The 15,120-nt window shown below is 46.2% G+C and overlaps 1 protein-coding gene across 1 annotated transcript; it reads right to left on the bottom strand.

Annotated features, from left to right (window-relative positions):
- Window positions 1–142: 142 nt before the first annotated feature.
- EBNA1BP2 (EBNA1 binding protein 2) lies at window positions 143–15,106 on the bottom strand. The gene is made up of 10 exons (XM_075914608.2): window positions 14,972–15,106; window positions 13,608–13,684; window positions 10,391–10,474; window positions 7,100–7,266; window positions 4,335–4,458; window positions 2,885–2,974; window positions 2,531–2,606; window positions 2,140–2,233; window positions 788–950; window positions 143–439 (listed from the first exon to the last, which is right to left on the bottom strand). The coding sequence occupies exons 2-10, from the start codon at window positions 13,674–13,676 to the stop codon at window positions 392–394; spliced, it is 915 nt and encodes a 304-aa protein (XP_075770723.1). The 5' UTR covers window positions 13,677–13,684; window positions 14,972–15,106; the 3' UTR covers window positions 143–391.
- Window positions 15,107–15,120: the final 14 nt, after the last annotated feature.

Here is a 15,120-nt window from a genome sequence, read left to right on the forward strand (position 1 = left end):
GAGGCTAAATTCCCCATTTTTACCAAAGGCAGCAGTGGAAAGAGTCATAGGGCTCCTCTAGGCCCAATCACAATGGTGGGAGGGGGGGAGGACTTCAGGTTCCTCCCTCAATATAAGACTGAAGTTATAAGAACTAAATGACTCTGTTCAAGCTATTTAATGAGTTCACATATGCCAGGCCCGAAGCTTGAGAGAAAAAAATCTTGGAAGAAAATTAACAGTACAAAGGAGTCAGTGACAGTACATGCACTTCCACGGCAACCCTCTGTACCAAATGACATTGTGCAGCTTGCTCAACAGCAGTTAGAGTTGCCTCAAGACACCAGTGACACGAGGAATACTTGCAATTCATAGCTACATAGGAACTAGACCAAAACCCACTCAGTCCTTATCAGGTTCGGCTCTTCATTTTCTGCCTCATCTTTTTGCCCGGTCTCTTCTGTAAAGAAAGAATGACAAATTCAGATCTCTGGTTTTGAGCTTCAAACCCCCTGCTTCTGGCTTCATAGCAAGGGGAAAGAAGGGACGTATGTCAGAGCGATGATGCTCACCTTTCAGTTTTTCTAATAGAAGGATTCAGACCCATTCATGTCAAACCAATGTGCCTAGCCTTGCCCACTACCACTACCTGGTCAGCTTTGGTCCCCAAATATGCAGTCCATAGCTCCCTATACACAGAGCTCATGTGTCGCTCACTGACACCCATATAGCCCATACTACTGTGGCCAAGGCCAGTTTCCCATTAACACACAGGGTTGGTAATGCGTAGGACACACTTCTCACTCACATTGGAACCTTTTTTCCCTGCTTTTCCAGGACCCTTGTTGTGGGCCATGTTAGCCCGGAAGCTTGACACATCATTGTGACTTTCCCGAGTGTTCCATTTTGAGCCTTTCTTCTTCCCACCAAAACCAAACTTCTGATTCTTGTAACGTCGCTTGGCACTTGGTCTGAAACAGAAACAAGGAGTCATCTTTGCTGGATTCCCCAGTACTTTCCCTCAGAAAGCTTGCTTGAAAACACATGTGTACTGTGGGAAACACCCCTCTAGCTCCTTCTTTGTGATCCTTACATCATTTGAGATCCCATCAGATTTCTTTCCAGCTGTTGAAAAGACCAATTTGTCTCCCTCTCTCATAGCAGAAGAGCAAAAATAGCTAAGACACTCCAGTCTCTGCTCCACCTGGTTTATAACCATCTTTTCTTCTCTGAAAGGGTATGCTACCAGCAGCAACTTTACCCTGAGGTGCACATGATTGAACATTACCATTATGAGCTAGGAATTATCTGATGGGGATAGCTAGAACCTGATAGTATCCTGCAAAGCAGCTTTATAGACCAGAGCTGAGCAATAATTTTTAATGGGGGGGCCACTCCAAGATTCCGGTAAATGGCCATGGGCCATACTTCTATGGAGGGGGTGTGGGTCTTGGACGGAGGTTGGGTACACAAGGAAGGTTGGGATAGAGGACAGGGGTGCAAGGTGTGGGGGTTTGAGAGGGAGTTTGGGTGAAGGAGGAGGTTATGATCTGGAACGGGTTTGGACGTGCAGAAGAGGATTCTGGACTGGGGGAGAGGAGTAGATTGGGGGGGGAGGTCTGGGAGGGAGTTGTGACCTGGAGATGATGGGGGGAGGGGATACAGAGGGTTTTCGTGGTGATCTGGGGCAGAGTTGGAAGGGGGGAGTGCAGGGGTGCCAGAGGCAGGCTGTGGCTGGGACACTCTTATCTAGGTGGCTCCCAGCCAGCAGCCCAGCAGGAACCTGAGTCTGCTAAGCAGGCTACTCCACATGGCTCTGCTCCAGCACTGAGAAGGAAGGAGGAAGGCGGCTTTGGTCTGACCCTGCCTCCAGCAAAACTTCTCAGCTCCTATTGGCTGAAAACTGGCCAATGGAGGCTAAGGGATTTTGCTGGGGATGGGGACAGCACATGTATTCTCCGGTCCCTTCCCAGTATGCAGAGCAATTAGCAGCCCAGCACAAGCTGCTGCATAGTGAGAGTACTGGTGAGGTGGTCACAGGCCAGATCCTGTGGCTTGGTGGGCTAGATAGGGCCCACTGGCTGCCTCTTGCCCACCCGTTATAGACTCAGGTGGGGATGTATGGGCACCAGTTGCAATGCCTCCAACTCCCATTCTCACCCTCTCTTTATTTGTTGACCACTATCTCCTTTCTTCTTCCCTTGATGTGGTGGTGTCTGCTCCCCATCCAGGAAATCCAACTTGTCAGAGAGACCTGCAAGAGCAGAACTTTTGTGGGAATACTATCATTGAATCTGGCAGAAGAAATTCCAATGTGAGCAAGAGTTACATATCATTAGTTCAAGACAGTTTTATCTCCCACTGGGCAATGCCTATTAAAGTCTTTATACTGCTGCTCCCGTGTACCTCTATGTTCAGCAATGACCTTTTCCAACTCACTGCTCTCCAATACTGGCTGGTGATACCTCACATGTTGCAGTGCTCTATCATGATCAATTGTCCTCCCTCCCCTCCCTGCAACACTTTCTTTTGGAGAGATGGATGACCTCACCTTTCTGGTATTTCTTGATTGCATTCAGAACAGTTGCTTTCTCCTTTTGCCTCTTCTGCAGAATTTCTGTCTGTACCTGTAACAAGACAATATGGGTTTTGCTCCCTACTATGCCCTGAACCCTCCCAAGACGCTCCACTGTCTTTATATTTTCCACTTACACACCTCCAAACTGAAGTGCTAAACTGGCAAAACAGCTCAGTGTTCAAGGCCCTTTCCTGCACTGTCCACAGACAACAGCGTAGAAAGGCTGTCCAAGAGGTTCTCAAACAATAACTGGGATCACCACCCAGAGTTCCAGGGTCTTGCCATTGGATTTCCCTTCTTGCTCCATAAGTTTCACTGCCTCCTCACCTTTTTGCCATATTTTCTCAGTGCACGAAGCTGTTTTGCTTTCTCAGACTTCTCCATTGCCTCCTGTTTGCTCTTAAGCTTGTGTCGAATCTTATTAGGAAACAAAATAATGTGCTTGTTATACAAAAGAAGATGTGGCTATGTGAACCCTGAGATGGATAAGCCATATCAGTAAGATAATTACTCAGATATAAATATAAAACATGTTGTAAACCTTTATACTATGCACTAAATGTAGTCTATATTGATTACATTTCCAAGGTCCTACGAAAGATGCTGCCTAAACCCAGTGCCACATTCTCTATTGCATGCAGTGATTTTTAGACTCTCTTTCTCTCCACTATGGTCAAATAACTTAAGCCTGGGAATGCTCACTACAGAAACTCCTGGCCTTCTGGTTTTCTTTAACCCAGATTTGGCAAGATTAATGGGACATACAGAGATCAAGTGCAACCTCAAGAGAACAAGTTCTTACAGAAGAGAGTGAAACAAAGCTATCATTTTTGCCAAATTCTTTTGGATTGATAGAAGAGATCCAGCAGTTCCCTTATAAGCGACTTGAATCTTGGATAATGTTAGTGGCTATAATTCCCTGGGGATAATGATCAGAGCTTCAGGAAGATTCTGTCAGGCCATCAGACATTGGAAAAAATTCCTGTGTTTTTAATAGTATACAAATCAATTCTGTATTGTGAACCTAGTTCTAAATTGTGGCGTAATGGGGACTGTATTCACTGCTTTGTTACGCAGGTGTGAGTCCTACTGTCCTATGCTGCTCTGTAGTGACTGTCTATGTGGGGGATGCGCCCAGTGGGATATGGGATCTTTCGGTGAGAACTTCAGAGGGAAGGCACATCAGGAATGGCCCAAGTCATCCTGTCACCTGATCCTAGGGGGAAGATGCAACCAGTGACAGTTAGACTGGGAAGGGCTATGGGCCCTCCCATCCCCAAGATGGATTGTACTGATTGGTCCTGGTTCCTATGTGCTATGCTGTGTCCCTGTCAATGAAAAAACCTTCTGTTCTACTTGACGGCTGAGAGTCACATCTGACTGCAGATGGGGGTGCAGGGCCCACTGACTCCCGCACACTCCATGACATAAGACTCCGGATTAAAATACCTGATTTATTCAATTCACTCCTTACTCCCAATTCCCTGCTATGAATCATTTATATTTCACTTTACAATTCCCCTGGGGACAGACTATTTACAAAAAATGTCCATTTTATGGGGGTTTTTGCACCTTCCTCCAGAGCACCTGTCACAGGACACTCTTGAAGACAGGAATCCAGACTAGTGAACTAATCTATGTGCTGACAAATGTCTCAGGTCTAGTCATGCTTCAATGACTGAACAATGATGCATCTGAAAGTTTATCCTTTATGTAGTCTAAAACCCACAGTGGGGAATTTGAAGGAGGGGAAAACAACCAGTGCCGAGTTTAATACCTTCTGCATCTGTTGATCAGATTTGGCCATCTCTGCAAAGTAATCATCTGGCCTTCTTGTGGGGACCTTTTGGTTATGTAGCCAAGGTAGGGCCTTTAGCACTGCTGCCTGGCCCTGTCGGTAACTGGGAAAACAATGGAACTGCAAGTTAAAGTTAACAGTAAAGTCTAAATCACATAGGCAGGGATATCAGAAACTGCTCATATTACTTATTTGGTGCAAGATAAATAAACATTTATATTAAATCCCAAAACTATATTAGAGCAACATTAAAAATGCAAAGAGCCCAGAAATTAAGGTACCAACACATTAATCAAGACACAATGCTCATGTGGTATTTTCTATTAGGAATGTAAAAGTGTAGTCAATTAACTGATTAACCAATAAGCAAAAACTTATAAGTTAATGCTATAGACTACATGCATTTCCCCCCTCACCCCACCTCTTGCCAGTAATTTTTTTAGCAGGCTGGCCAGCAGCCCAGCTCAGTCCTGGCTTGCGATGGGTCTGGGACTGAACTCCACTAAGGCTCTGCATTTAAAGAATATTGAGCCAGGCGGGCAGGCAGCCCAGCTCAATTCTGGCTCGCGCTGGGTTTGGGAGCTCAGAACACCCCCTAGACAGGGGTTGCTACCACCCCACACCGCTGCCTCTTTATTAGAGGCAGCAGCACAGGGCAACAGACAGCTGGTCCACAAGGGGAGCTGGTTTTCAAACTGACTCCCCTCATGGACCAGCTCCCAGCTGGTACCTTGTGCTGCTGTCTGATACAGTGGCAGCAGCATGGCGAGGCAGCGGTCTTCTCGGGAGTGAGGCCAGAGTGCACTGGCTGGCAGCCCCGACCCCAGGAACTATAGAATAGTCAACTAGCTGATAAGAATTCATGAGGTTACTCCACAATTCAATTAACTGATATTTAACATCCCTATTTTCTATTCCTCTTTATCTGGTTAGCTGGTAGTTTACAATTTGACAACTTCAACTATAAAATTCAAACCATAAAATAAACAGAATTGCAATGACACCAAGATGCCACAAGAAATTCCATTTTCATTTTGGAACCTTAGTGGCATACTACACATTTTTATTTATTTTTTAATAAATTATCTACTTAATTAGGCATGGAAATTAGTTACCACCTTTTCAGCTGCTGCTGTTTTATTGGAGACAGCTATAAGATGACTTTAACAGGGCAGCAATTTGTTTACAATGTGCAATTCTTTTGCCATGTTGAATGTAGATTTAGAATGTACAGAATGCCACCATGTACAAAAAAATTGCAATGCGCATGATTTTCTCATGTCCTTCAAAGTAAGACAGCCTAGCAGGGGTGGGCAAAATTTTTTGAAGTGGCCCCAGGCTGCCATGGAAGGGGCAGGGCCAAATCCAGAAGGGGCAGGGCCAGACTGCTTCTGGCCTTCCCCACCCCCCAGACCATAGTAGGTCTGGGGGTGGGGAAGCCCACTTGCCCCCCTTCCCACTAGGCACCCATGCCCCTGGGAGGGCTGGAAGAGGCTTCACACACTCCCCCGCCCCCAGACCGATTGGCCTGGGGGAACACGCGAAGCCTCCTCCCACGTGCTGCTTGCAGGGCGAGAGAAGATGTCACACGCTCCCCTGCCCCCAAGTCCTGATTGGCCTGGGGGTGGGGGAGCTGTGCGAAGTGCCATGTGCTCCTCCCAGGGCAGGGGGGAGGGTGGAAGAAACTTCACACAGCTCCTCTGCCCCCCCAGGCCAATCAGGACTTGGGGGCGGGGGAGCGTGTGACGTCTCCTCCTGCCTTGTGAGCCGCACACGGCACTTTAAAGCGCTGCGTGCTGCTCACAGGGTGGGAGGAAGCTTCGGGCTCTACCCCGCCCCCAGGCCCTAATTGGCCTGGGGGCGGGGGAGCAGCAGGGTTTCTGTGGGCTGAATCAACCCACTTGGTGGGCCCTTTCGCCCACCCCAGCCTAGGGGATTTCACTGCATTTCTTTCAAGGAAATTACATTCTGTGAGAAAATAACCAGAGATTACATCCCTAATCTGTATCCTGCTCAACAGCAGTTTTAAGGCAATGTCATGTTTAATTATTTACATGATTAAACGTTAGGTTTAATCAGTTAACCGATTAAGTGGGATCCTGGGTGGGGGACTGCTTAAGCCTGGCCGGAGCAGTCCCCAGGGCTGCCGGCCCCATGTGAGGCTGCTGGCTCCCACCCCAGCCTGCAACACTGTGGGTCCAGTGGGGTGGAGCAGCCCTCTGCCCCTGGAAGGCCACAGGTTGCTCTCAGATACCAATTAACCATTACCTGGTAACCAGTTAACCTGTTACTCATTACATATCTAACACAGCTACAAAAAAGTCCATCAATTTTAGGATTTTCTACTGCCAGTCATCACTAACGAGTTCCTTCCGCCACAAACTACACCTTAATATTTTTAATATGCTTAAAATATTTTCTCGTGATTGATAATTTTATAATCCAGGCCTGCCAAAAAAGGGTAAAACCCAAGATTTCAGAATCCAAAACGAGATTTCAAACTTCAAGACGTCTTGATCTATTTTGGAATATATTTTGAGAGTTTATAGCAGTATGACACCTGGTTGTTGAGTTGTTACACATATATATGCATTGAGGATTGAAAGTGATGTGACATTGACATGTGGACGGATGGCATGACTGTCATGCTGTGCAATGCCTAGCAAGGTTCAATAGTGATGCAGCAGTAGGGTTGTGTATGTGGTATGATTGGGGCCCCAGAGAAAACTGTTGCCTCTTCTCACAAGCTCATTTCTCTCTGGAAGTCATCCTCAGGGTCAACGGTGACTTTGTCAGGTGTAGGATATGAGGCTGAACTCATGACATTTGGTGCCTGACCCACGGTCACATCCAGTCTTTCCACCCAGGCTAGGTGCTGCTTGAATTCAGACAAACACTGCTTCAACCCATCCTAGAAAAAGGAAGGACATCTCTATTAGTAGCAAGACACAAAAACAACAAGTTTGCCTTCTGAAGGCTAGATACTAAGGCTTTGTCTACACTGGGCCACTTATTCCAGAAAATCAGCCGCTTTTCTGGAATAAGCTGCGAGCTGTCTACACTGGCCCTTGAATTTCCGGAAAAGCAACGACGCTCTACTGTACGAAATCAGCCGCTATTCTGGAAAAACTATTCTGCTCCCGCTCGGGCATAAGTCCTTATTCCGGAACACTGTTCCGGAAAAGGGTCAGTGTAGACAGCCCAGTAGTCTTTTCCAGAAAAAAGCCCCGATCGCGAAAATGGCGATCGGGGCTCTTTTCCGGAAAAGTGCATCTACATTGGCCACAGATGCTTTTCCGGAAAAAGGGCTTTTCCGGAAAAGCAGCCTGCCAATGTAGACGCTCCTTTTCCAGAAAAACTGAAAACGGAATAGTATTCCGTTTTAAGCAGTTCCGGAAATTCATGCCAGTGTAGACACAGTCTAAATGTCTATAATAGGGCGATGTGCCTCTTAAAGAGAATTGGGCTCAACCCCACCTTAATTTGTTAGCTGCCTCCCCAGGTGACAGCCTTTCAGGCAAATAAGACTATCTGCTGCACTGAATTTAAGACAGCAGCAAGATTCCTGTGGAGAGACAGAGACAAAGGGGATCAGAGAAGGGGCTCTCCAAACTGGTAGATGCAAACTTCTGGAGCTACCTGTAGTGAGGGGCAGGAGATGAACAGCCTTAAGCAGCAGCTTGAGGAAATGCCAGGCAGCATGAATTAAGATCTTAGGGAAAGACTTGCACTGAAATAATTGTGATGGTTTTTTAATAAACCAGACCCCCAAGAAAGGATTTTTGGATTGAGTTTGGACATAGTATGAAAACCCCAAGAAGGAGAAAAGACAAAGTCCAATACTAGATCAGGTCAATTACTTAAATGAGCGATGGTGTGATTTTATAATTATAAATCTTCCCACTCATGTTGACAGCAACCCGATTTTAGATTTTGTATACACTCTTGGGTATACCAAAATAACATTACCTTTTAAAGAATATAAAGTTCATATGACAGCAAGTCAGTGCGCTTCTATGGGTACATGTGCACTGCAATTGGGAGGTGTCAATGAAGCAAATCTAGACATAGCTGGTTCAGATCTAGCTCAAGTAACAATGGCAGTGAAGCAGCAGCACAGGCAGAAATCACTCAGGAATGCATCCACTTCTTCCCACTGGATGGGAGGAGCAAATCCTTGAAGATGCCCCAAATGCAGCAGTTTCATTGCTATTATTACTCAAGCTAGATCAAACTTTCCAACAGCAATGTAGACATACCCTATGATGTGTTGAACAGTGCAGAAGGAGTGATGGGCAGAAGGAGCGCAGAAGGAGGGATGTTCCTTAGGGTTCTGTTTTGGGACCGGCTCTGTTCAATATCTTCATCAACGATTTAGATATTGGTATAGAAAGTACGCTTATTAAGTTTGCAGATGATACCAAGCTGGGAGGGATTGCGACTCATCTGGAGGATAGGGTCATAATTCAAAATGACCTGGACAAATTGGAGAAATGGTCTGAGATAAATAGGATGAAGTTTAATAAAGACAAATGCAAAGTGCTCCACTTAGGAAGGAACAATCAGTTTCACACATACAGAATGGGAAGCGATGGTCTGGGAAGGAGTACGGCAGAAAGGGATCTAGGGGTTATAGTGGACCACAAGTTAAATACGAGTCAGCAGTGTGATGCTGTTGCAAAGAAAGCAAACATGATTCTGGGATGTATTAATAGGTGTGTTGTGAGCAAGACACAAGAAGTCATTCTTCCACTCTACTCTGCACTGGTTAGGCCTGAATTGGAGTATTGTGTCCAGTCCTGGGCACCGCATTTCAAGAAAGACGTGGAAAAATTGGAGAGGGTCCAGAGAAGAGCAACGAGAATGATTAAAGGTCTAGAGAACATGACCTATGAGGAAAGGCTGAAGGAATTGGGTTTGTTTAGTTTAGAAAAGAGAAGATTGAGGGGGGACATGATAGCAGTTTTCAGATATCTAAAAGAGTGTCATAAGGAGGAGGGAGAAAACTTGTTCATCTTAGCCTTTGAGGATAGAACAAGAAGCAATGGGCTTAAACTGCAGCAAGGGAGGTTTAGGATGGACATTAGGAAAAACTTCCTAACTGTCAGGATGGTCAAACACTGGAATAAATTGCCCAGGGAGGTTGTGGAATCCCCATCTCTGAAGATATTTAAGAGTAGGTTAGATAAATGTCTATCAGGGATGGTCTAGACAGGATTTAGTCCTGCCATGAGGGAAGGGGACTGGACTCAATGACCTCTCAAGGTCCCTTCCAGTTCTAGTATTCTATGATTCTATGGCATATAACGTCTTCAAAATTGGTAGGTTAGCCCTGTGGCAAGGATAAAACATGTTCTACAACATTTGAAGTGAACCAAACACAAAAAGGCAAAGAAAAGCTACTTTATTGGACTCCATCAGCTGGAATCTACTTCCCAAGATCCTGGGGAGTAGGCAACAATTGGTAAAGCCCAGCAATATCAGGCTTATGTGCATACACATCCATGAACCAAGTCTGCAGATCCAAACTTTGTATCTATAAAGAGCTCTAACAATTAGTCCATGATATGGGTGGACTAGCCAATCTTTTAATGTTTAATCATTACCAATAACCTTAGGTACAGCCAGCTAAGTCTTCAACAATTTGAGATGGCCTATGACAGCAATCAGGTTATGAAATCCTGAAAAAAATAAACCATTTAATCTAGAAGCTAAAATCAATGAATAATATTAACCTTGGTGTATCAGCTTCACAGCAGTGAAGAACATGATCAACTCACACACGGACTTCACTGGGTAAAAAGGCAACTGGTATGGCAGTGTTAGTTTCATAGCAATCTCCAGCCTTTACCGTTGTAGTGTTCCCCACCAAAAATGTATGGAGTAATTGAACAATTATTTAAGAGTTTTTAATTCACTAACCTTTTGATTCCTGTATGTAGCCACATGTACAAGCCCAACCTTCCTATGTGAACTCTTCCCATTTAAGCTCTTGCATGCATATCAGAGGCAAAGCCTACACAGACAGTACTCACCACATTGTTAAGAGCCTTCTGATGCTTCTCAAGCACAACATTCAGCCCTGGCTTTAGAACACCCCTGGAAAATGCTGCCTGGAGCTACGCAGAAGGAGAAGACTGGTTAGGGATTAGTCCAGAGAAGATGTATTATGGTCCTTGCAAGAGGCTGAACACTTGGACCAATGCAGGGATTTATCACTCAGAAGAACATTCCTAACCAGGAATGCCAGCCAACTGACAAAAAGGGATAAAGGTGTAACATGTCAGAAGCTCAAACAAATTAATGGACAGGGGATAAGAACCCTTAGGATTAGGGATGCTATCTCAAGACAACTGGCCACAAGAGAGAAGGGCTGATTTTTATCTGCAGACTCCTCTCGCCCAAACACAGAGTAGGACAGGGTGGGCACGAAGCGGCTAGTAGGCCGGATTCAGCTCGCCAAGCTGCCGGATCCAGCGCACGCGACCTCGCCAGCACCCTCACTACACAGCAGCTCACACTGTTTTAAACAGCTGGCTGCTAATTGTTCTGCATGTTGAGGAGGGATGGGAATATTAACTCACTGTCCCAACCCCCAGCAAAATCCCTCAGCTCCCATTGGCCAGTTTCCAGCCAATAGGAACTGAGAAATTTTGTGGCGGTAGGGGCAGACCAGAGCCTCCTTCCTCTCTCCTTCTCAGTGCTGGAGCACAGCCACATGGAGTAGAACGCCCAGACGACTCAGGTACTTGTTGGACTGCTGCCTGGGAGCTGCTTAGAGAAGAGTCTCCCAGCCATAGCTTTCCTCTGGCACCCCCTCCCTCCCATCTCCCTCAGGTCACCACCCAAATCCTCTATCCCCTCTACCCAGGGTCACAACTCCCTTCCAGACCCTGCGTCCCCCTCCTACAGGCCAGAATCTTCTCCTGCACCCATACCCCTTCATGGACCCTCCACTCCCAAACCCCTGCTCCAGATCATAACCCCCTCCTTCATCTAAACCCCCTAAGACCCCACACCCCCTCCTAAACTCCAGTCCTCTATCCCAAGCTTCCTTCTGTACCGATCTTTTGTCCCAGACCTATTGTAGGGATAACATATTAAAGTATTAAAAATGATTCCCCCAAGTGGAAGTGACTCCCCATAATTTGTTTCCCACAAGTAAAAGTCTAAGTAATATAAGTTTGTTAAGTAGAAGAACCATATAAATGTTTAGATTTAGTGTTATCAAGCTTGATAAGTGTTTAGATTTATTATTATTATTATTACTATTTGTTAAGATTGTTAAATGTTTAGATTTATAATTATTGCCCCTCTAGAATATAATTTGTTAAGAATATAATATTAGGTCATGTAACTTAAAACTGTTAAAAATATAATTCTATGTAGCCAGAAACAGCTCCCCTCTCTGTGTCCCAGGGCACGCTCAAACTTATTGTTACACAATTGACGCCCATTCTCTTCAAAGCATTGTGAAGCAATTAACCCTAATCGCAAAGTGAAACATTGTAACTATAACAGTAACTAACTCAGCACTCAGAGAGAGAATGTTTTAAGAAATGCCACCCAGAAACTTTTGTGACTTTTTGTAACTACAACTCTTGTATATGTAAAGTTATTATTATACAAAATACTGTATGTGAAACATTAATTAGGGAATGTATGTAAGAGAGAGAGTGCTTGGATGATGAATGAATGGTTTTGAGAGGTGCCAGCCTGAGAATGCAGCAACAAAGGGCTGAAGAAGGCGTCAGGTGCCAGTGCAACCAAAAGGTGTCAAGTGGAGAAAACCAAGTACTGGAGGTCCACCCTATGAGATTACTGACAAGCACCTGACAGCCACCCTGGACATCAGCATGATGCAGCAATTTCCATAGACTGGCATAGGAAGAAATTCCTATAAGAACTGGACTAAAAGACTATGGAGTCAGAGTCCAAGGTTCTGCTGACAGCCTACCAGGAGCTTCAGATGTGCATCTGATCAGGACTTCGCTCCCCACTACCATCACTTGTGTACAGAATACCTGGCCAGTATTCTGTCACAAGCAACTTCCAGGCTGGTAACTATAACAAATACATAGAACTTGAATGAATGGATGAATGATTGAATGAATGTTTATATATATGTATATGTATATGTATATGTATAAAGGTTAAGTAGTGATAGGAATAAGTAGTTAAAAAACGTTGTTTGCTTCTATCTTTTCTTTATTCTTATCTTTACAATAAATGTGGCTTTTTGCCTTATCCCTCTCATAAGATCCCGCTTGCTTTTATTGGTACAACATTTTGACCCCTCCATAGAAGTGTAGTCCATGACCACTTACCAAACTCTTGGAATGCCGCCCCCACCCTCCACTAAAAATTATTGCCCACCCCTGCAGTATGCTGTGGTGGAACATTGCTAGTCTAATAGGGGATGCTTGACATTGTAACTTATCCCTCTACCACAACTCCTTTCCTCGTATAGTGTTATGTGTTCTCATCTGCATTCTCTCTCTTTTTCCCCACACAGCATTGAGAAATACAGGAAACCCTTGCAATTTGCCGTAGCTGCATTCTTGGCACCACTGCGAATGGCGAAATTCACCAATGCTGGGAGTCACTGCTCCCAGTCACCTCCAAACTCACCATGGAACTCACTACTGTGAGTTCACTGCAGAGGCCGGGAGCCAAGGTAAGTCCCCCATGGCTGCTGGCCCCCGTGTCCCACTCAAGCCTGGAGTAAGGATATTAAGAAGCGAGTAAATCTGTTAAATGTGTAGTAAACAAAAACTTTGTTGACTACACAACTAATTGATAAGGGATAGCACTGTTACCACTCAATCCACCAACTACCCCTCCTGTGGCTCTGCACTACAAGCACTTGTACTGCAAAGTGGCAAGGGGGGGTTGATACCGGTCCTGGCACTAAAAGCCGGCATGCGGGCAGACTGGCTCAGTCCCAGCTTGCACCAGGACCCAGTATCAATCCCCACTGCGGCTCTGCACTATAAGCACTAAGAGCTGTCACAGGGATTGATACCAGGTGGGAGCTGGGACTGAACCAGCCTGCTAAACCTTAAAGGAGATGGGGAGGGGAGTGTGGCGTGTAGTAGATAATGTTAACTGATAAGCGTGTTAATCATTTAGTCAACTACACAAGTACATCCCTCGCCAGGAGACACCCACAAATATGCAGAATTGCAAATAACAATTCTGCAAATTGTGAGGGTCTTCTATATTTTTCAAGCCTGTTGGTATGAAGTTTACCTCTTTGTCGGTGATGACAGATTCTTCTGACTCAGACTCTGACGACGACTGATTTTCATAATCTGCCATCTTTTTAACTGGAAGAAAGAAAGAGATAAAGATGATATGTACTCTGTTCAATTTGAATTCTCATACTGCATTCACCTCTGTATCTACAGACCTGCATAAGGATGTATAAGTGTCTCATTTGTACCCAGCTTGGCCAAAAAGAGATGGTTGATTGCAGAGTGGATGGTGTCATATTCCCTGTGCAGGGACATGATGCTAGATTCAGGTAGGGGTACTCCAAGAATTTGGTAAGTGGTCAAGAGCCATATTCTTCCATGCTAATGGAGGAAATGTGGGGTCTGGGATGGAGGTTTGGTGCAGAAGCGACCTCGGAGTAGGGGATTCGGGTACAGCAAGGGGTGTGGTGTCTGGGATGGAGTTTGGGTGAAGGAGGAGGTTGTGACCTGGGGCAGGAGATTGGGGTGCAGAATCTGGGAGGGAGTATGACTGCAGGAGAGGATTCTGACCTGGAGAAAAGGTTTTGGAGAGGGTACAGAGTCTTGGACAGAGGGGTTGTGTGCAGAAGTAGGGTGCCAGGCACAGATCTAGCCAGGAAATGCTTATCCTAAGTGTCTCATGACCAGCATCCCAGCAGGACTCTTGGTCAGGCTCCCTGCCTGTCATACCCCACACACTGCTCAAAGTAACTGGCTGCTAGGGCCATGTTTGTTTCTCTGCCACATGCTTGTTGGGGAGCAAACCATCCACAAGCACTGCCCCAGCAACTCCCATTGGCCAGTTTCCAACCAATGGAAGCCGTGAGACTGTGCTAGGGGCAGTACATAGAGGCACAAGCATGGAGCTCACGGCACAGAAGCACACATGGTCCCAGCGCGGGGCCTGTCAGGCAGGGATTAGGGATGTTCAAATATGTGTAATTAGTAACTGTGTAACTGCTGAAAATGTCAGTGGTTGCGTGCGAGGAGCTGACTTTTAGAGAGTACGTCATTTTAAAGGGAACAAAGACTTTTAATGCTGCAACTGTTAACAGTAGTAAAGCCACGTGTGTAACCCCCCTTTCTGTTTGTTACTGCAGATAACCCTTCAGGTTACCATACATGACATCTAGAGACAACAGCTCGCCGCTCTCCCTGCAGCAGCGCCATCGGAATCACACGCGGCTTGGCCGCCCGCCTGTTCCCCTGGGAGCCGCGGAGGGAGCAGCGTCACGCGGACGCCTAGAAGAGCAGCCGCGGCGCCCGGGCTGCGCTAGGAGCGAGGCCGCGGCGCAGGGGCTCGGCCCTGGGGCGCGACGGCACGTGCCGGCCAAGCGCGCTGCACCGTGGGCCTTGCAGTCAGCGCGCGACCGCTCTTACCTCCGCAGCCAGCTCCTGCCCCTGCCACGCACGTGGACCCGCCGCAGCCCGCGCCGCCTCGAAAGTTCACTTCCGGCCTCTCCAAGGCCGCCGCCGCATGCTCACTTCCGCTTCCGGGTCAGAAGCGCTGGGTCTCCATGGCAACCAGG

The sequence above is a fragment of the Pelodiscus sinensis genome, chromosome 9 (genome assembly GCF_052426305.1).
Source record: "Pelodiscus sinensis isolate ZL-2025 chromosome 9, ASM5242630v1, whole genome shotgun sequence".
Classification (NCBI taxonomy): Eukaryota; Metazoa; Chordata; order Testudines; family Trionychidae; genus Pelodiscus; species Pelodiscus sinensis.

Excerpts from the sequence above, each read along its gene's own strand:
- EBNA1BP2 (XM_075914608.2), bottom strand. The coding sequence starts at position 13,676 with ATGGCAGATTATGAAAATCAGTCGTCGTCAGAGTCTGAGTCAGAAGAA. Across the intron at positions 4,459-7,099 it reads TTCCAGAGAGAAATGAGCTT|TTACCGACAGGGCCAGGCAG; the intron begins GTGAGAAGAGGC and ends TTGTTTTCCCAG. Across the intron at positions 2,234-2,530 it reads AATCAAGAAATACCAGAAAG|GTCTCTCTGACAAGTTGGAT; the intron begins GTGAGGTCATCC and ends CTGCTCTTGCAG.